The sequence below is a fragment of the Cajanus cajan genome, chromosome 11 (genome assembly GCF_000230855.2).
Source record: "Cajanus cajan strain Asha chromosome 11, NIPB_CcT2T_4, whole genome shotgun sequence".
In the NCBI taxonomy this organism is placed as follows: Eukaryota; Viridiplantae; Streptophyta; class Magnoliopsida; order Fabales; family Fabaceae; genus Cajanus; species Cajanus cajan.
The window spans coordinates 31155284-31175607 of NC_138527.1; the positions used below are offsets into that span (position 1 = coordinate 31155284).

Here is a 20324-nt window from a genome sequence, read left to right on the forward strand (position 1 = left end):
TATATATTTTACAAGTACTAATTAAAAATATATACATGTGAGAAAAAGACAGCCAGAACATTCGTATTCAATGCCTAAATAACATCAAAATTGTATACTTGTAAAAAAAAAAAAAAAAAAAACAGCAAACACATTTGTATTTTATACCTAAATAACATAGTTAATAAACTCCATTAGAGTCAACTTCACAAATAATATGTATGAGTTCTTATATCCTAAATGTTGTATATCAGCTTTATTAGAAAAGAAAATTGCTTCCAAAAGGAATTTAGTATTTGTTAAATCAAACTCTATATATTAAATAGAAATCATTATCTATGTGAAAATGTTTTTAAAATTTTTTTCTTTGATAACAAATTTTGAAAAAAATCTTTTAATTTTTTATTTAATTCAATTTCTATTTATCATAACTATTTATAAGTTAACTATTAATATTTTAAATAATTTATTGATAAATAAAAATATTTTTGTACTATAATATAAATTATTTATATATAATTTATTATAAATTTAAAATATAATTTATATATTTAAAAAATTTTATTTATATAAATTTAAAATATAATTTATATATTAAAAATAATATTTATTTACATATAATATATATATTGTACACTAAAATTGTAACGAGCCGACTGGTCACTACACACAGCACAGCACACTAGAAACACCAAACAGAAAGGAACAAGTGTATACATATAGTGTCTAGAATATATATATATATATATATATATATATATATATATATATATATATATATATATATATATATATATATATATATAAGATCCAAGTTTAGCTAGAGTTAAAGTGTACAAAATACACCAATCGTTACTACACCAAGTAGCTAAAACAACAAAACAACAGAAAGGATAAACTCTATCTGCCAGCTGCAGACTTACCACCAGCCACCAACCTATTCCTGCTCTGCTCCCATATAACAATATGATCATCGCAGTCCAAACACAATGAAAATAACAAAGGGTAAGCTAGTGAAAATAAATCAACATACATATGTAACAATATGAATGGTAAACAGCTATAGCTATCAGCACATCAACCAGCTTATACTACATCACAACATTCATCAAATATCAACACCGCAAAGCAGCAATATCAGCACTGCATAGCAGCAATAACAGCACCACTCTAGTGGCTATAACAGCACCGCATAGCGGCAATAACAACACCGGCTTAGCGGCTATAACAGCACCACAATAGTGGTTATAACCAACATACAGCTCAGTAATATACAGCACAGCCAAACAACTCACAACCCAGCTAACATAGCTCACAACACAGCACAACAAATCAGCATACAGCACAGCTAAGTAGTATTCAACACAGCTTACTACTCACAACTCCGCTCAACATTCTATAGTACAACCATATTATAATTCAGCATTAAAATCATCAATAACAGTCCAGCTCAGCACGGCAATATACATCTATTACAACTTAACATCATTATTCAACATTATCATCTAGTCAGCACATCATATTCATCAATTATAGCTTAGTTCGGCATAAAACAACATCTATCAACAATTTCAGCATAATTCAACAACTATCAGCGTATACTTCCACATCCTCATACGCGCCCGACACACTCATGGTCGCGCCCGGCGTGACACAACCAGAGAGCACCAGGGGCCAGCGCGCCCGGCGCAAGAGTGCTCGCGCCCGGCGCAAGAGTGCTCGCGCCCGGCGTGACCCAATCAGAGAGCCCAAGGCTCTCACGCGTCTGGCACAATTCAGATTGCGCCCAGCGCCTGCCCAGGCAGAGACTCCAAGGAGTCCCACGCGCCCGGCGTGCCCAGACCCGCGCCCGACACGGGGAAGGCAGAGACCTCCCCTAGGTCTCGCACCCAGCGCAATTCAAATTGCGCCCAGCGCCCCCATGGCAGAGACTCCCAAGGAGTCCCCACGCCCAACGCGAAACCAGAACCCCAAAACATGTCACATACTGATGGCGCGCTCGGCGCCGTCCAAGTCACGCCCGGCGTGGGCTATCCAGAGGCTCACCTTCTCAAACTCGCCCGGCGCACACATCTTTGTGCCCGGCAGGCTTGCCTAAAAGGAGCCTCCAGGTGGTCTCGCGCCCGGCGCGAAGAACGGCGCTCAACGCGAAGAACGGCGCTCAACGCGAAGCTCAGCAACAACCCACCAAGTTCGAAAATTTGCCCAAAACCTGCAAAAATCTACTCTTTCAGCACATGCAATCCATTCAAAGTACCACATTTTCAACCAACAGCTCAAAAACACCATCTTTTTACACATGCAATCACAAACAATGAGATTCCCAAAATTTTTCTCAAAAACCCCAAAACCTCAAAACTCCATTTTCAGCAATCTCAACCAAAAACCATCAATCATCAAACAACAAATGAGTTTCTAGACTCATTTACAGCCAAAAACAGCGAAAACCTAGCTTCCCTACCTCGGTACAAGAATTCCGAGCTCCGGGACGAAGAAGACAAAGAAGAAGAAGAAGAAGAATGAGCTTGAGGAGAACTCCGCACGGCTCAGCTAAACCCAACACTAAGCATCAGCACCTTGAATCCAAGCAAAGAGAGAATGATCAGTCAAATGAAGATTTGAGAGGGAAGAAGAGAGTTTGAGTGAGTGGGAAGAGAGTTGGGAAAGAAAAAAAAACGGAAATGGAGTCTCACAAAAATACTAGTTATTATTAAATAAATATTAAAAAAGTGCTAACAATATATTTGTATTGTACTTTTGGCTATTAGTCAAAGTTTGTTAAAAAAATTATAAAACCACACTCATTCAATGAATATCCTTCAGAGTTTTATAATTTTTAATATTTTTTTTAAATAAAGAAAATATTATTCTTTAATAAACTATTTATTATTATTAACTTTTATTGAAACTCACAAAAATAATTAATATTTTAGTTTAAATTTTTATTACATATAACTAAAATTTAAAATAAATTATGTATATAAATAAATATTATGGTTGAATATATAAATTATAAATTTAAATATTTTTTCTTCAAAATTAAAATAAATTTATTTTTAGTCTTCATAATTTAAAGAAAAATATTTTAGTTCTTATACTCAAATTTTGTTAAATAATCTATTAAATACTGTTACATAAAATATAGTCACTCAAGTTTCTCTTTATAAAAAAAAAAAGTCACTCAAGTTTCTGTTTATGAAAACATCACATTAAATGTAACTAATGTCTCAATTTAACACTTTCAGATAGGAGTATAAGTGAGTAAGGTTGAATCAAGTTTTGATAAATCTATTAATCGACTCGATCAAAATTCAACAAATTACATTAGTTTGGATTTGAACAAGATTTTGAAATCCAATCCGATCACAAACAAATTAGATTAAGTTGGATTAATCGAGTCAAATATAGTTAAATTTATTTACTTATTATAAAATTTTAAATATTTCTTAATAAATGTAAATCATTCCATATCTTGTTGCAAATACAATGTTGGTTAAATTCCAAAAATAAGTTTGTTAATTGCTACATTGTTAACGACTCAAACAACTAATATTAATAGAAAATAATTTTAAAAATAAATATGTTGTATTGTTATAATGCTATTAACCCTAAGATACAAAATGTGTTACTAACCAAGAGTGGCAAAGAATACTATTTTGAACAAGTCATCATCCAAACACCAACTTATTATTATTATTATTATTATTATTATTGTTATTATTATTATTGTATGATTGGGTCGAGTTGGATCACGAGTCAATAATCACAAAATTTATTATTCGACCCATATAATGTCAGATTTTGAATGAATTTGGTCGAATCTGATCCAAACTAACTTGAGTCTATTTAAATTTATGAGTTACACGTATTCGCTTACGCTCCTACTTTCACATATATTATTGGTAACCTGAAATATTAAAATAAAGATTTTTTTTAAATAATAGAGACTAAAAATAATAATTTTAAATTTGAGACTAAAACACATTTATTCTAATTTTTAGAGACTTAAAACATGCTTAAACTTAAATTATATCTAAAATTTGAATAAATTGATGTTTTTAAATATATAGATTATATTTTAAATTTATGATAAACAATTTGTATTGTAGCACAAAATTATTTTATTTATTGATAATTTATTTTAATAATATTAAAATTTGATTTATAAATAATTATGATAAATAAAAATCGAATTAGATATGAAGTTAAAAAAATTTATAAAAACTCTATCATTAAAGTAAAATTTTTAAAAATACTATCACATAAAATAGACATTCGTATTTTACATATAAGGGTTGATTTTATAATTTTAATTAATAATAAAGAATACTTTGATTTTATAGTTTCAATAAATTATAAGTAATGTGAATGTTTATGTGATTGAGGGTGTGTTGATAGTAGTCTAACACTCCTAGATTTTAATTATACTTGTAAAAATAATATTAATAAGCGTGAAAGGTGTTACAGAGACTCAGAAAGAATATTCAAGAGACCGTCTTGACACAGTTCCGAAAAGCAACAACTACTTAACATTACTTCTATTTTTATTTTATTTTTTTATTTGGGGAGTGACGCTTCATTCTTCATCTCTGTTCCTTAAAACATGCACTACACTGCTTCTGATTCAACTTTCAAGCAACAAATCCAAAACATGTTTCTCCTTTGATGTTGTTGTCATTTTCGCATTGTTAAAAACCTTTTTTTTTTTCCTTCTTCTTTCTTTCTTTTTCTTGGGGTGGTTAGTTTTAATACCAACGGAATAGTGTAGTTAGGCTTTGCGGTACCTTTTGTTCGTTGTTCTTTTTCTTGGGTTTGTTAATATTAATATCAATGGAACAGTGAAGTTTTGTCTGCATCAAAGTTTCACACTTTTACTACAAATGGTTAATGGTGAGGAAGCACCAGAATGAAGTTTCTTAATTATACTTCAGCATTTTCATTCTTTAATTAATTCCTTTATTTATTTATTGATTCTCTCTATGATGCAGTGATAGTGTTACCAGCTTAGGAATCTGGTTTGGTTGTGTCGAGAGTTCTTGCTTCATAGTTACTTGGCTTCCAAGTCATGGTATGTTCATGTGTCGATGTTTACCATTACTCATTCTATATCATACCCATATGCCGACATTATTTTAGCTTAAAGCTTCCGATGATTAATTTGTTTCTCTGTCATTAAAATTGAATTTTTGAACACTCGCTTATTAGATTTATTACTTACAAGTTTGGTAATTAGGATGTTAATTAATTTCTGAAAGTTTGTCACTTTCATTGAGATTTTTTGGTTGGAAAATTGTGTAGGGTTCAGAAGGTGCTAACTTTTCGAATGGCTGTGATTGGAACACTGATGACGAGCTTGAGGTGTTTGGCTTGGCTTATTCGGATCCAACAACCGATTCTAGTCAAGAGAGCTTTGAACAAAGTGTGGTGGTAAGTGCTGCATCCAGTTTTTTGCTCAATGATTTTTCTAGGTTTCAGGGTTTTATCACTCTGAAGTTCTAAAATTATACTTATATGGAAGAACCAAAGGTCTTTTGTATCCCTCTTGTCCCTCGTGTTACTAACCCTTTGTTTGCAAAAATGATTCATGGACAACAAGAAAATGAGGAGATATATATATTTTTTTTAAATGTATGTTAAATATAAAAATAGAAGGAAAAATTTGATTTTTTTAGAAACAAACTTTTCTCTGATTTTTATTTCTATTTTCTCTTCGATCAAATAACAGAAATTGCATAGTTTTCTGTGTTAGGAAAGTTTGATTTTTGTGTTCCTTTTATAATGTCGAGTTACTTTGTGTTCTGTTTAGGAGAGTAGTGCAAGTTGCTCAGGTGCTAAATATTCCAAGCAGATTCACCTATTTGTGGGAATGGGATTTTCCAAAGAGACAGTGATCAAAGCAATTGATGAAAATGGTAGTTTTTCTCGTTTAATATATTCAATAACTATTAGTTTGGTCTTGAATGGTGAGACTTTATTTTGTCCATGGTAGGAGATGGGAATGAGGAAGACATTATGGAAACTCTGTTAAATCTTACCACAGTGAGTAGTTCAATACTTTTAACTCTTTCACTCAACCAGTGGGTTTTTAATTATTTTAATTTTTTAAAGTAAATAGTTTTTCACTTCCTGGATTCAGTGCATTATATTCAGTGGCGGAACTTGAAAAAAAATTTTAGGAGTGCCAGATTATTTTCATATATATATAAAATTATAAATTAATTTTTTTATTAGTTAAAAAAATAATAGAATTTCTCTTTTTTTAACTTAATTTTTTTAGTTTTATTATAATTAATGATATAATAATATATAAATATAATATTAATATATATATATATATATATATATATATATATATAAAAGAAATTTAGAAAAGTTTGGGGGAGCCGTGGCTCCCCCTGTCCCTATGAAGATCCGCCACTGATTATATTTGTTGATTCTATTGAAGTAGATCAGTATGAGATGTGATGATACTCCTATTGGTTATCTGAATTCTAGGAATTATTTAGTTAAGGATTATTCTGTGTGTCGAGCTTAATGAATTCACTGTTACTTGATTTGAACTTGAAATAGCAATAATAAGAAAATACAACCAGATTTGAAATAAACCCTTTTGAGATGCAAATCTCAGCAAAGTAAAAAGGAATTAAAAACTTTAGTGGGACCAACCATGTCACAAGATACCAGCTTACCACTTTTGCAAGAAGATAAAGGTTCTCTGTTACAAGGATATTAAATTAATTTTTAGTTAATGGGTAACATATATCTATATTGTGAAAGTACAAAAGTTTGCAGTTAGTGGATCGTGATCGATTAGGTATATATGGGGCAGTTATTATAGCATGTTCTTTAACAAATAGCCACACGAGTAGAGACTAGAAAGTGATGTTCTTTTCAGACAGAGTTCATATGAAGGTCTTGAATCCTTTTGCTGGCATTGTGTACATAGTTTCCTTTTAACTGGATTCTTTTATTATGCAGCAAAAGCCCTTTTCATTGGAGAATGATGAAACACTGTCCATACTCATGAATATGGGATACTCCATAGATGAGGCGTTGACAGCTATAGACAAATGTGGTGCGTTTACCGAATAATTGTTACTCTTTTATATGTTGTTAACACTTATCAAGTTTGTTATTCTTCTTCTTTCGGTTTCCCACTATCAGCAGCATTAAATGATCTCAGATGGTTAATTAAATCCTGAAAAATGAGCTAACAAACTTTTTGTTTCAAAATCATCGTGCTAACAAAACTTTTTGTTTTGTGGGAGCATGTAGCTTGCGGTTAGTTTCAGTTATGAACATCGTACTACTAGTCTTCACAACATTTGTGGGTTTCCCTTTGTTTTGAATACAACAGAAATTGATAGTCGTGAAACCAAATAAGTTTGACTAACATGGAATGCAAGGATACTGGAGTTTTATTTTCCATGCAGCATGTAGAAATTTGTCTAGTGATGGTTCTTTAATATCTTGGTTTATCTTTATAACATTTGGTAGGTCCTAAAGCCCAAATATGTGACCTGGCGGATTTCATTTGTGCTTCTCAGTTAGAAAAGAAAACTGTCTCCCTTCAAGATCCAACTAACAATAGGCATGATGCATCTATTTGTATGAATAAAAAGGTTTGGCTTACAGTCCTATCAAAGTAGTTTTAAGGCTTCTAATTAAAATGTCAGTAAAGAAAGTAGTTTCCTCAAATTATGTTATATCTCCTGCTCTGGCAGCCAAGTGATGAATCGGATCTTCATACAAGTAAGAGAGTAAAATTACACAATAACAACCGGAAAGACAGAATCTGCAGGCCGAGTGAGAAGATGACATCAGCAATTGATATGGGGATGATGCATCATTCCCATCCAATGACAGGATTTGGTATACCCAATGAAGCCAGTTCACTGATTTCAAGAAAGCTTTCAAGAGAAGTAGCAGATAAACCATATTTCTATTTTGAAAACGTGGCTATTGCTCCAAAAGGAGTTTGGAATAATATGTCACGTTTCCTATATGAGATTGAGCCAGAATTTGTTGATTCCAAATACTTTTGTGCTGCAACGAGGAAAAGAGGGTATATCCATAATCTTCCCATCCACAACCGCTCCCCCCTGCTTCCTATCCCACCACTTACTATTCAAGAGGCTTTTCCAGCAACTAAAAAGTGGTGGCCCTCATGGGACAAAAGAACAAAGCTCAATTGCCTTCTGACTTGCGTGGCTCCTGGCACAGTTACAGATAGAATAAGGAAAATCCTTGAAAATTTTGATGCTGAACCTCCTCCAAATGTACAAGATAATGTACTTCAAGAGTGTAGAAAGTGGAACTTGATGTGGGTTGGGAAAAAAAAATTGGCTCCTCTTGAACCTGATGAATATGAGAAGTTACTAGGATTCCCAAGGGATCACACCAGAGGTGGTGGAGTCACCCGGACAGAGAGATTCAGGGCACTTGGCAATGCATTTCAGGTTGTTATGCTATTCGGTTTTACTTGTGTTCTTCAAGAGTTTATGGCATCATTAGAAGAGTTCTACAGTGACCATATATGATCACTAAAAAAAATCAAACTTCTTTCCATTATAGGACAACTCATAGTTAAATGATAAATTTTAAAGAAGTTCTAGTAAAAATTAAGCTGCTTTTTATATTTTAACGCTAAGGATGTATTTAGGTGATCAACTTAAGAACTTATTTGACTGCAACTAAATGGAATTAATTTCAGGTTGATACCGTGGCCTACCATCTTTCAGTGTTGAAGGGTCATTTTCCAAACGGCATCAATGTCCTGTCTCTCTTTTCTGGCATTGGAGGTGCCGAGGTTGCTCTTGATCGACTTGGAATAATGCTTAAAAATGTGGTGTCTGTGGAAAAAGCCGAGGTGAACAGAAACATCATTCGCAGTTGGTGGGAGCAAACTGACCAAAGGGGAAATCTAATTGAGATTGATGATGTTCAGAAAGTCTCTTCAAATCAGCTGAGGCAGTGGATGACCAAATTTGGTGGATTTGACCTCATCATTGGTGGCAGCCCCTGCAACAACTTTTCTGGCAGCAACAGAGTTAGTAGACATGGGCTAGAGGGAGAGCAATCCTCACTTTTTTACGACTATTTTAGGATTGTTGATGCAGTAATGGATATACAGAGAAATGAGCTTCAGTGAGACAAGAAATACAAAAGTGGATTTTGTTAATTCTCACTTTTGTACGTAACCAAATTCAAGGCACAACTGAAAATTAAGTAGGAACAATAGGAAGAGAATCCAATAGATACACAATTTTGTTCTAATTTTGATGTTTTGGTAATTCTTTTTTATGTTCATTTGGTATCGCCTGGTTTTGCTTACATCCATGCGAAAGCGAGTTTTGTTTTCTTAGTTCAAAGGGAAGAAGAAAATGTAAATGTTCTTCTATGCTAACCGATGTGCACACAGGCTGGTAGTTAATAACTGATGCTAATGAAATTCAATGGAAAATATGCTTACAAATAAATGATACAGCATAGAAGCAACCTTGTCATAATTCTGTGATTAGTCTCCTTAATCATCTAAATATTCCTAATATCCTTTTAAAGCATTTTATTCGATTTCAAAAGTATAGTTGGTGCCCATGGATTATGTTCCTATTGTTTCAGTCGCAAGAAAGCAATGATGACCTATGATTATGAACAGAGAAATTAGGTAATATAATAATGCCTTGACATTATGAAATGTAATTTGTATCTGAAGCACAAATTTCATATTGACAGTAAGGGAGGGCAATTCTAGTGGATAATTCCGTCAATCGTCAGACAATTAGGTTGGAGAGAATTCGTCCAAAAATTTAGAAACAAAGCGTATCCTATTTTATCAAACTAATATAAGCATGTCTTCAATAATCAGGTAAAGCTCATTGATAAAGAGAACAAATATTCTTAGATAGTAAGAATACTGATAGATAACATGTGAAATTTGGATTGAATATGCTTGAAAGTAGTCGCTTTTTATTATAGTAACAAATTACTGAGTTGAACATTAAGAACTTAGGCAGATAAAAACACAAAGAAAACAGAGACTTATATCCCGTTCTTGTTTTAAATACTTGCAAAAAGTTAAGACAGATACACCTCGACACCTGCAGTTTTTATCGATTGGCACACAGGACAAACACGGATAAATCCCTCACAATCCTTACACAGGCACAGGTGCCTACAAGGTATCAACAAAATGGAAACCTCCTTTGTCTTGCATGCTCTGCAAGTCAGATTTTCCATATCTTGGTGGCTCTTGTATGTAGGGTTTATAGGGGCACCTGGAATGTTCAGGAAGTTATTAGGATCTATATATGAGGCATCATCATCAACTTCACTATCTCCAAACCCTTCCTTCCCTTGTTCAGCTCCTTGTGAAATTGCCTGCTGTAGGTTGTTCCTTAATACATTCACAACTGACTCATTGTACTTTGCTCTGTAATGCCAGCTTTGTGCTTCAATAGCCACCTGCTTTATTCTTTCTGCCAGCTCCCTGTTTTTTCGATTCATGTTTTCTATCTCCACTTCTTTTTCCTTTAGTTTGGCGCTAATACCTTTCTCAATGGAGGTAAGCAGAGCAGCCATGTGCTTTTGCTTCATGTCTCTCACTCCCTTTGACAATTGTTCCTTCTGTGTGAAAAGTAGTTGGGATAACATTTCAGAAGAGTGTGAACCAAGAATTAATTGACAGTTCCATAATTTAAAGCATAACTTCTAGTTCCTATATCGGTGCAATAGAAAAAACCAACAATACGTTGATACGGGAATGGTACATAGTATAGGTATGGGATTCGAGTTCTTCAAAATCTAGGATACAGGTATGATAATGTAAATTTTTAAAAAATATACATATAAAAAAAATAGAATTATGTCTAAGCATGACTAAATTGTAAAAATGATTTAAAAAAAACACAAACAAGCATAATTTATAACATAAAAGAAGATTAAATTATTCAAAATAACAAAAAGAATCATAATGAAAAACTATAACATGTAAATATTCACAAGTCAATATTATATCACCTATGTATGACTGATGATATCACACTTTCACCATATCAATATCGTCTTTATGTCCATCAGCAGTGAAAAGAATTGCATCTAAATTTAGTTCAACAATAGAATGTGTAGCAACTTCCATGGAAGTCAGTCGCTTATAGTGAATTTCATTCATCTTCAAATGATTCAAAATGACTGATTTGGAACGAGTTACACTCAATACTCATGGTGATACATTTAGGAGATCAAGAGTAGAGAATCTAGTATGCCATTAGTCACTCATCTTCAACATATACAAACAAGGACACAACTGCGAATGACAGCAAGTAGGATCAAAGAAAAAACCTTCTTATTTTGTTTTTACTAAAGGATAATGTTTTAATTATCACATTTGGAGTTCGGGCTTGATATGTACCCAAATAGTACTCATGACTACCCAGTTAAGTACCCTCTTATTTTTCAAAATGTTTTTGGTACATGCTCAATACTCACTCATGAGTACCCAACATTTATCATGTATGGCTACATACTTGGTATGTGTATGACATGACTTGAGGAGTACCCATGTTTCATACAAGAAAAAAAATCATTTAAAATATTTTTCCATAAAAACACCATCATCCTCACTCACAAAGATTTAAACATTTCAGATGAACTGCTATCAAAAGGCAATAATTCTTCAAAAGAGAAACTCTTAATGAATTAAGCAGTGACTGGACATACAAAACCAGAAAATTCTACCCAAAAAGACTGTAATATGCATTTGAAAAAGCAAGATACTAGCAGCAAATTGATAAAGGAAAACCTAAAAAACATCCTACTATATAATAAAAGGAAATAATGCTAGTATTTCCCCCCTTTTCCCATTGGATTAAGCCATGGGACAGTCCTTTTTACCTTTCCAACAAACAGAAATATTTTGAACATAAATCATTTGTGTACGTAGAAGACCTCCCACAAACATCACCACAAAAAGGGAAAAAAAAAAAAAAAAACAGCTATCTTCATATATTACCTGAAGTTTCATATACTGGTCCAACTCCTCTTGCTGCCTATCAAGCTCAGTTCTGATGTTGTCACCAAGAGACAATACGATAGATGGTGTGGCAGTCATGCTGCCACTTGCAGAAGTAACAGATGAGTTATGCTCATCATCTTCGTATGAAAGTCTCAATCCAGTTGATACAGGGTTAGGATTTGGAATACTTGCTAATCGATCAGCATCATCTTGAAGGAAATTGTAATTTAAGGAAATCTGAAGCCTCTGTTTTGATATATCTTCCACTTCCCTGCTTCGTTTATTAGGCTGAACCATGGAGTTGATGTGCTCATTTCCAAAGTTATTAACTGGGTCAACATTACATCCAGCTTGTACTGCAAGAGATATTTCATGTTTATCATTCAGTGATAAGTTAAAACTATGGATAAAATACTTGAACACTAAAAGAAAATCCAAATTAATTTAAGTGATTATTAAAGGAACAGCATAAAATGATAATATGAACAAATAAGTAACAATTTCTAAATTTACAAAAGAAAATAAGAATATCAGCACTAGCAACAACAAATATACACAATCAGTAGTTTGTACACTGTAAAAGATAGAAGGAAAGCACCCCTAGTTACAAGCAATACAAATGCCATGTCAAGGACCATTAGCATTCCTGTGTTTCAAAATCAAAACATAAGAGAAAGAATGCAGGATGAGTAGGTACACATGTCAGCATTGATTACCTCCAGCAAAATTATTGTCACATACAGCCATGCACATAAACATAACATGCATGCAGGCAATAACCAAGACAAGCTCATAATCCATTACCAACCCTATTCAAAAAGGGAAAGGAGATGCCATAATGATGCCTATAGCAAGAGGGACTAGAGGATAGAATTAGAGAAAGTACAAGATGGAAAATAGCACTCAAGTAAAAATCTTAAAAACAAGAAAAATATACATAAGTGAAAAGCATAAGCTACAAAACAGAGATACCCTGTTTAACAACCACATTCAAATGATTCACTGAAAAATATTATTGTTACTTGGGAAAAGGAAGGAGAAAACTCACAATTTCCAAACAACTGCAATTGATTTGACACATTTGTTTGATGCCGAAATTGAGTATCATCCAAGAAAACAGGAAGTGCACGATTTCCATTGTTGCCTCCCAACATTGTTCCAAGAAATGTGATTACCTTGCTCAAGTATGTAGCCTTAAAAGAATATTATTGAAGCCACCAATAATTATCTACAGGAACGAAGGGGAAAAGGAAAAACTCAGCATCACGTTGAATAATGAAGCGCTAACATCAAATATTACAGGACCAAAAGTCACATCAGCACAATACTTTGAACTATTCAGCTTGTAAGGGTAGGGGAGTTGATGGCCTTCTGAAATAGACTTATAAGCTGGATTTGAAAGTGGTATGTGCTGACTTTTTCAAAACAATTCATAAATTGCAGTTAAACAAAATGATATATTGGTTATTAACAGCAATTGCGTTATCCCACTAGGTGAGACCAGCTACATGGATCACACAATGTCACTGGATTTAGCTGAAAACCAAATTATCAAGTATGTTATTCACCATGAAATCGTTTTTAATAATTTTGTCCAATGTCCTTTTTGATCTCTCTTTACCCCTTCTTGTAGGGCTAAAAACCATGCAATCAACTCTCCTCACCTATGCCTCCAGTGGAATTCTTTGCAGGTGACCGAATCACCTTAATCTTCTATCTTCTTTTCCTCAATAATTCTCATTTCAATATCTCCTCATATACAATCATTCTATATCTTGTCCACCTATGATCTCATAGCTGGTCCCAAGCCCAAATAAAGGAGAACCATTATGTTAAGCCCTCAATAGCAAAGCAAAATTTGTCGAACCCCCAAACGTGGATCACTTATGGCTGATATATTGAGTATCAGTTATAAATAAAAGCAGTTCAGCAGTAGGTGCCTGAGCACCACCAACAACATATCCGAACTATGGCCTAATATTCACTTAAACAATAACATAAAGTATCTAGGGAATTCATGCTTATGCAGAACCATATTTGTGCAGGTCTTCTGATATAAATGTGCAGAACTATGTATATAACCAATTTTAGTAAACAAAAAAAGAGGATAGAAGTAATACAATGGTATAATGAGTTCCCTAGAAAAAAATATATATTTATTTTTGCCTTGAATAATTTGAAATGTAGCAAAGAAAACACATATCACCTACATATATGGGTACTATATGCTCTTCTCCCCATATTTTATCTTCTTTTTTTCTTCCTGCAAGCAGTAATGCAAGTGTAAAATATTTTTTTTCCTCATTTTCTATCTCCTTTCGTTTCAACACGCAAGATGAATTCTCATTAAAATTTGATCACATGTGATGAATTACCGAGACAAGATGAGTAATCAAAACTGAATATTCAGTCAACAAGAATGAAAAAACAAAGATGGAGATTTTAACTCTTTAGTGATTTATAAATGCAAAAGCACTCAAACATTTCACTCAGATTAATAATAATAATAATAATAAATCTTTAATGAAAAAACTAATTAAAAGATGGGATACAGAACAGAACATGACAACAAAAAGTTATCTTGATGTCCACAAGAGGAGGAAATGGAAAACTGCAACGCAATCGACCATGAACAAAGCAAATCGGAGACAGGAATCTAAAAAGTCAAAAACTTTGAGACGTGAGAAGATGGAAGAAGAATTGAAACAAGAGGGCAGTGCATACCTTGAGATTGAAATGCTTTACAAGGGAAAAAAAAAAAAAAAAGAAGATCAAGTTGATACCCTCAAAAGGATAAGCATGGAACAAAAGGGATGCAAAGAGGAGGAAAAAGAAGGTGAGAGATCTGGAATGGAAGATTGAGGATGGATGGATGGATGGAAGATGAAGGATGAATGAATGAATGAATGATGAGTTATGAATAGAATATAGGAAGAAGGAGTGGGTGTTGCATAAGAAATGGAGAGACAATTATTATTAATTTGTGGGAATTTCTATGGTGTGGTGACAATATAAATTTTTTTTTTTTTTATTAAAGCATTTACTGATGATATTTTAAGATAATTCAAAATATTTATATTTAATATTTTATGATGTATTCTTTCTGGTCTTTTATCTTTTATAATATGTTTAATTTAGTATTTTAATAAAGTATATTTTGTTAATTTTAATTAATAATTTTATAAATTTAAATTTATTTCACATTTACGTGTAAAATTAAATAGTTTGAATCACAGTTATATTTAATGTCATTACTCTTGTAAAAACATATTTAATGTCGTTATCAGTAATTTTAAAAAAAATTCATTAACAAGTGTAACTTGAAATTAAATTGTTAATAAATATATTGATAAGAGAAAACAACAATGAATATATTATATTTATTATACGATAATATTTTATTTATAGTTACGTTAGTTTACGTTAGTATATAACACTACTTTTCATAATAATTTAATAGAAGATTTTGAATTAATTAATCAAGAATAATTTTAAAAAATGAGAGCTTTTATAAAAAAAATATTTTATTTTTCATAGTTGAGTTATTATCTTTTAAAAATAAAGATAATTAAATTGAATTTTTGTTGACGAGTTATGCGGATAGATGAAGATTAGGATTTTTATTTAAATATGTTGGTAATTAAGTTTGTGTCAATTCAAAATTTAATCATATAGCTTGTGATATGAAAAAAAAAAATCAGAGATGGTTGAAAGAGAATTTGGTGAATTCGATTTAAGATTTTAGTGTCTGTTAAGGTAAAGAGAGAGTGAAAATATTGATTTGGGATGTGGCCTGTGGGTTAATTGTTAAGTAACGAAATTATTAGGTATGTCCTCTATGAAATATCTAAAATTTAAAAAAGGTTTACTATTTTTAAAAAAAAATATCAACCCATAGTTCAACGCTCAACAGGGATATTTAATAGAAAGAAAAAATAATAATAATATTTAAGAGTAGAATTTTGAGTATCTAAATTTATATGATGCAATATGCGTTGTTTGAAGTATCTTTAAAAAGTTTTATGTGTTTTAAAGTTGATTTAGTATGTTTAATAATTTTATACATGTAATTTGATATATGTAAAATTATGAAATTTGATTGGATTAATTATTTTTGGTTCATTATTTAATTATTTGCAACACAATTGATTTATTATACCTAAAGGGGAGATTTATGGATATTGTTATGAATTATTCAATTCTCCTGATTTAATTTCATTTAATTCACGAGATTGAAACTTGATTTATTGTTAATCAAATTGGAGTTTTAGAAAAATATATGATATTGTTGTGCACTTATGATATTGGAGAATATGTGAATTGTGATAAGTAATTGAAAAGTCTAAGTGAAACTTAAATATGATGGAAATTATGAAATGTGAATCAATGTGATATGTGGAAGTGATTATGTAAATAAGTCTAAGTATAACTTAGTAGGGATGTGACTTTTGAAATGTATAAATGTGAATGATAATTATGTGACCATGCATAAAGTTTGTATGACATTCTGTAACAAGTCCCACATCGGGGAGGTCTCCTCACCAAGGAGTCCTTATAAGGCGGGAGGTTCTCCAACCTCTTGGGCCGGTTTTTGAGGGATGGTTCCCCTCCTTAGCCTTATGCTCGTTACAATGGTGCTTTCGTTGAGAGCCAGCCAAATCGAGAAGGGCTACCCACGGAGGGTTCTGACCATCGGAGGGTTCTGACCGGCAAGAAGGCCGAGTGAAGTGCCGGTGAGTGAAGTACCGTGGAGTGCAGCCATCGAGGACGCTGGCTTTCAAAGGGGGTGATAATGTAACAAGTCCCACATCGGGGAGGTCTCCTCACCAAGGAGTCCTTATAAGGCGGGAGGTTCTCCAACCTCTTGGGCCGGCTTTTGAGGGATGGTTCCCCTCCTTAGCCTTATGCTCGTTACAATCCCTCAAAAGCCGGTCACAAATATGCGTGCATCAGTTCACAAATATGTCTCTCAGTGTGGTACTTGCCAACAAACTAAATATGAGACTCTGAAACCGGCTGGCTTGCTGCAGCCACTTCCACTTCCTAATGACACTTGGGAGGACCTTTCACTTGACTTCATCATAGGGCTTCCTCCGTCTTCGGGGCAGACGGTTATTCTAGTTGTGGTTGATCGCTTTTCAAAGGGGGCTCATTTCGGAACGCTACCAACCCACTTCACTGCTTACAAAGTGGCCCAATTGTTCCTTGATATGGTTTGTAAACACCATGGCATGCCTCGCAGCATCGTCTCAGATAGGGACCCGATTTTCATTAGTAAATTCTGGCGTGAATTGTTTCGTTTGAGCGGTACGAAGCTGCGCATGAGCACTTCTTATCATCCAGAAACCGACGGGCAAACTGAAGTTCTGAATCGTACGCTGGAGCAGTACCTGCGTTTGTTTGTCCATGCTCAACCTTCTCAATGGGGCAGGTTTATTTCACTGGCTGAATGGTCGTATAATACCTCCACTCACTCTGCAACTGGAATGTCCCCTTTTCACGTTACTTTTGGCAAGCCTCCACCCTCCATTCCTTTTTACTTGACAGGTTCTTCTGCAATTGAGGCTGTTGATTCTCTCCTCACTGCACGACAGGATCTCATCTCTATGCTGCGCAAGAAACTTGAGAAGGCACAACAGAATATGAAAACCATTGCTGATCGTAAGCGTCGTGACCTTGAATTTCAGGTTGGTGATTGGGTTTATCTCCGCTTACGACCCTATCGGCAGCGATCACTTTCTGCTGCTACTAGCCCCAAGCTTTCCAAGCGATACTATGGGCCATTTTAGGTTGAGGCTCGCATTGGACCAGTGGCGTATCGTTTGTCTCTTCCCCCAGACTCAAAGATACACCCCGTTTTTCATTGCTCGCTGCTGAAACTTCACAAGGGACCCTTGCCTTCGACCCCTGACCCGCTCCCTCCTCTTGCTCAAGATCACATGCCTATCATTGAGCCATTGGCAATCCTTGACACCAAAATGGATGCCTTTACTGATCCCCCTACCAGGCTTGTTTTGGTTCAGTGGGCTGGATTGTCTCCAGAGGATACTTCTTGGGAACACTGTGATACACTCCTCTCTGATTATCACCTTGAGGACAAGGTGCTTTCCGCAGCAGTGGGTATTGATAGCAGCAAGCCCATTGACTCAAGCTCTAGTATAGATGAGGCTGGATCCATTAGTACCAGGCCCAAGAGGGAGTACAAGAAACCGAGCTATCTCAGTGACTTTGTCACCAAATAGGGTTTGTTATTTAGTTCTTATTTGCTGAGGTGTACTTTCTAGATATTTCCTAGTATGGAATATTTTTCTATTATTACCAAATCATGTACAACCAATCATGTGGTGTCATGAGAACTTTATATTCAGCACAGTATGAATGAAAAAGGCAGAAAAAGTATTATCTATTTTCTCTCTTTTACTTTTCTAGGAGGTCCTTGATCCTCGAAATCAAGGCAAGTACTCATATACTATCAATTTGGTGCTTTCATTGCACTTTCCTTTTCCATGGGTGACCACAACACACGTTCCAAAACCATTGATGATGCCCTCCTCAAGCTTACCCAAAACCAGTCCATTCTCACTGCCTCCCAAACAGACCTCAACACCAAGCTTGATTCCCTCCTCACACAACTAGCCAACACCGCCTTCACCGCCACACCCTCCTCACCGCCATCAGATCCACCCTCCTCTACCTTCTTCAAACCCCATATGAAACTCGATGTTCCCCGTTTTGATGGCCATGATGCAACCGGGTGGATTTTCAAAATCACCCAATTTTTTGAGTACCACTCCACACCTGATGACGACCGCCTCAAAGTGGCCTCCTTCTACATGGACGGCGCTGCCTTGAGCTGGTATCAATGGATGCACAAAAACGGCATGATCAAGTCATGGAACGGTTTCATTGAGGCCCTTGAAACCCGTTTTGCCCCTTCTTACTACGAAGATCCTCGCGGCTTACTCTTTAAGCTCACTCAACGAGGGTCGGTCAATGAGTACCTCACCGAGTTCGAGCGGCTTGCTAACCGTATCGTGGGTCTTCCTCCTTCATTCCTCTTGAGTTGTTTTGTTTCAGGTATCTCTCCTGACATTAAAAGAGAGGTCCTCGCCTTACAACCTCTCACTTTCAACCAAGCTGCTGCCTTGGCCAAACTACAGGAAGATAAGTTCCTGGATCAGAAACGCCTCTTCAGATCTCGTCCTTTCTCTCCTTCCCCATCTCAATCTACCACCCCACCACCACGTCCTCTTCCTCCCCTCCTCCCAACACTACCTAAAACTAACTACAAAAAGCTCACCCATGAAGAGATGCTGTCCCGTCGCGAGCGTGGCCTCTGTTACAATTGTGACGAGAAATTCCACCCCGGTCACAAATGTAAGGCACGTTTCTTTCTTTTGGTTGTAGAGGAAGATGATGATTCTACCACACCTGAACCATCCCCACTTGACCCAGACCCGGATCCACTTTTATTAGATAATGCACCTCCAGAGCTCTCTTCAGCCCAAATAAGTTTCAATGCTCTTTCGGGCCTTCCTGCCCCTGAAGCACTTCGGTTACCGGGCCTTATTGCAAAACAACACGTTTCTATTTTAGTAGATGGGGGAAGCACTCACAACTTTATTCAGACCCGTATTGCCAAATTCCTCAACTTACCTATGCAGCCCACAGCCACTCTCAAGGTAATGGTTGGAAATGGCAGTGTTATTGAGTGCACCAATATTTGTCCAGCTGTCCAGCTTAGCATCCAGGGTCATATTTTTGCTGTTGACTTACACGTGCTACCCATAAGTGGTGCTGATGTGGTTCTAGGCATTCAGTGGCTTAAACCTTTGGGCGCAGTTGTCACTGATTACTCCAAAATGTCCATGCGGTTTGTTAGGGATGGACAAATGATCGAACTCAAAGCCAACTCTCCTTCTGGGCCTAGTGATATTTCAGCCCAACAGCTTAAACGAGTCTTTCAAACTAATTCTGGGGCCGGCTTTTGAGGGATGGTTCCCCTCCTTAGCCTTATGCTCGTTACTAATGTAACAAGTCCCATGTAACGCCTAATTCTAATACCCAAATTATACAATTTTATAATATTTTCGCAATTATATCATTAACAATATTTATATATTTATTTAATAAAAATAAAAGTAAAGAAAAGAATATCTTGTGAATTTAATACATAACATATCGTTCTAAAATATTTAGAATAACGTATTATTTTACACATTATTCCTTTTCCTTACTCTTTTAATACAATATATATATTCATAACGGAAAGAAAATTACAATTAAAATAATATGATTGACAAGTAAAGTTATAACAGATCCATCAAATAGC

At 34.6% G+C, this 20324-nt stretch overlaps 3 protein-coding genes across 11 annotated transcripts; 2 read left to right on the forward strand and 1 right to left on the reverse strand.

The window, feature by feature from the left end:
- The first annotated feature begins 4352 nt into the window (after nucleotides 1-4352).
- Nucleotides 4353-9453, forward strand: LOC109800390 (DNA (cytosine-5)-methyltransferase DRM2). Of its 2 annotated transcripts, XM_083066865.1 has the most exons (9): nucleotides 4353-4869; nucleotides 4968-5047; nucleotides 5278-5406; nucleotides 5786-5891; nucleotides 5969-6018; nucleotides 6958-7054; nucleotides 7477-7601; nucleotides 7704-8438; nucleotides 8693-9453. In XM_083066865.1, exons 2-9 carry the CDS (start codon nucleotides 5045-5047, stop codon nucleotides 9128-9130), a joined length of 1683 nt encoding a protein of 560 aa, XP_082922991.1. In that variant the 5' UTR covers nucleotides 4353-4869; nucleotides 4968-5044; the 3' UTR covers nucleotides 9131-9453. The 2 variants fall into 2 exon arrangements, with proteins under 2 accessions (XP_082922991.1, XP_082922992.1); XM_083066866.1 differs by lacking the exon at nucleotides 4353-4869 and having other exon boundaries at nucleotides 4921-5047.
- A 475-nt stretch (nucleotides 9454-9928) lies between these two features.
- On the reverse strand, nucleotides 9929-14907 carry LOC109801003 (E3 ubiquitin-protein ligase BOI). 8 transcript variants are annotated; one of them, XM_020361964.3, is made up of 5 exons: nucleotides 14717-14893; nucleotides 14203-14255; nucleotides 13041-13220; nucleotides 11990-12348; nucleotides 9929-10605 (listed from the first exon to the last, which is right to left on the reverse strand). In XM_020361964.3, exons 3-5 carry the CDS (start codon nucleotides 13144-13146, stop codon nucleotides 10057-10059), a joined length of 1014 nt encoding a protein of 337 aa, XP_020217553.1. In that variant the 5' UTR covers nucleotides 13147-13220; nucleotides 14203-14255; nucleotides 14717-14893; the 3' UTR covers nucleotides 9929-10056. The 8 variants fall into 8 exon arrangements, with proteins under 8 accessions (XP_020217553.1, XP_082922993.1, XP_020217549.1 ...); XM_083066867.1 differs by lacking the exon at nucleotides 14203-14255 and having other exon boundaries at nucleotides 14776-14907; XM_020361960.3 differs by lacking the exon at nucleotides 14203-14255 and having other exon boundaries at nucleotides 14717-14892.
- A 3591-nt stretch (nucleotides 14908-18498) lies between these two features.
- Nucleotides 18499-19983, forward strand: LOC145953505 (uncharacterized). The gene has a single exon (XM_083067474.1). It carries the CDS (start codon nucleotides 18499-18501, stop codon nucleotides 19981-19983), a length of 1485 nt encoding a protein of 494 aa, XP_082923600.1.
- Nucleotides 19984-20324: the final 341 nt, after the last annotated feature.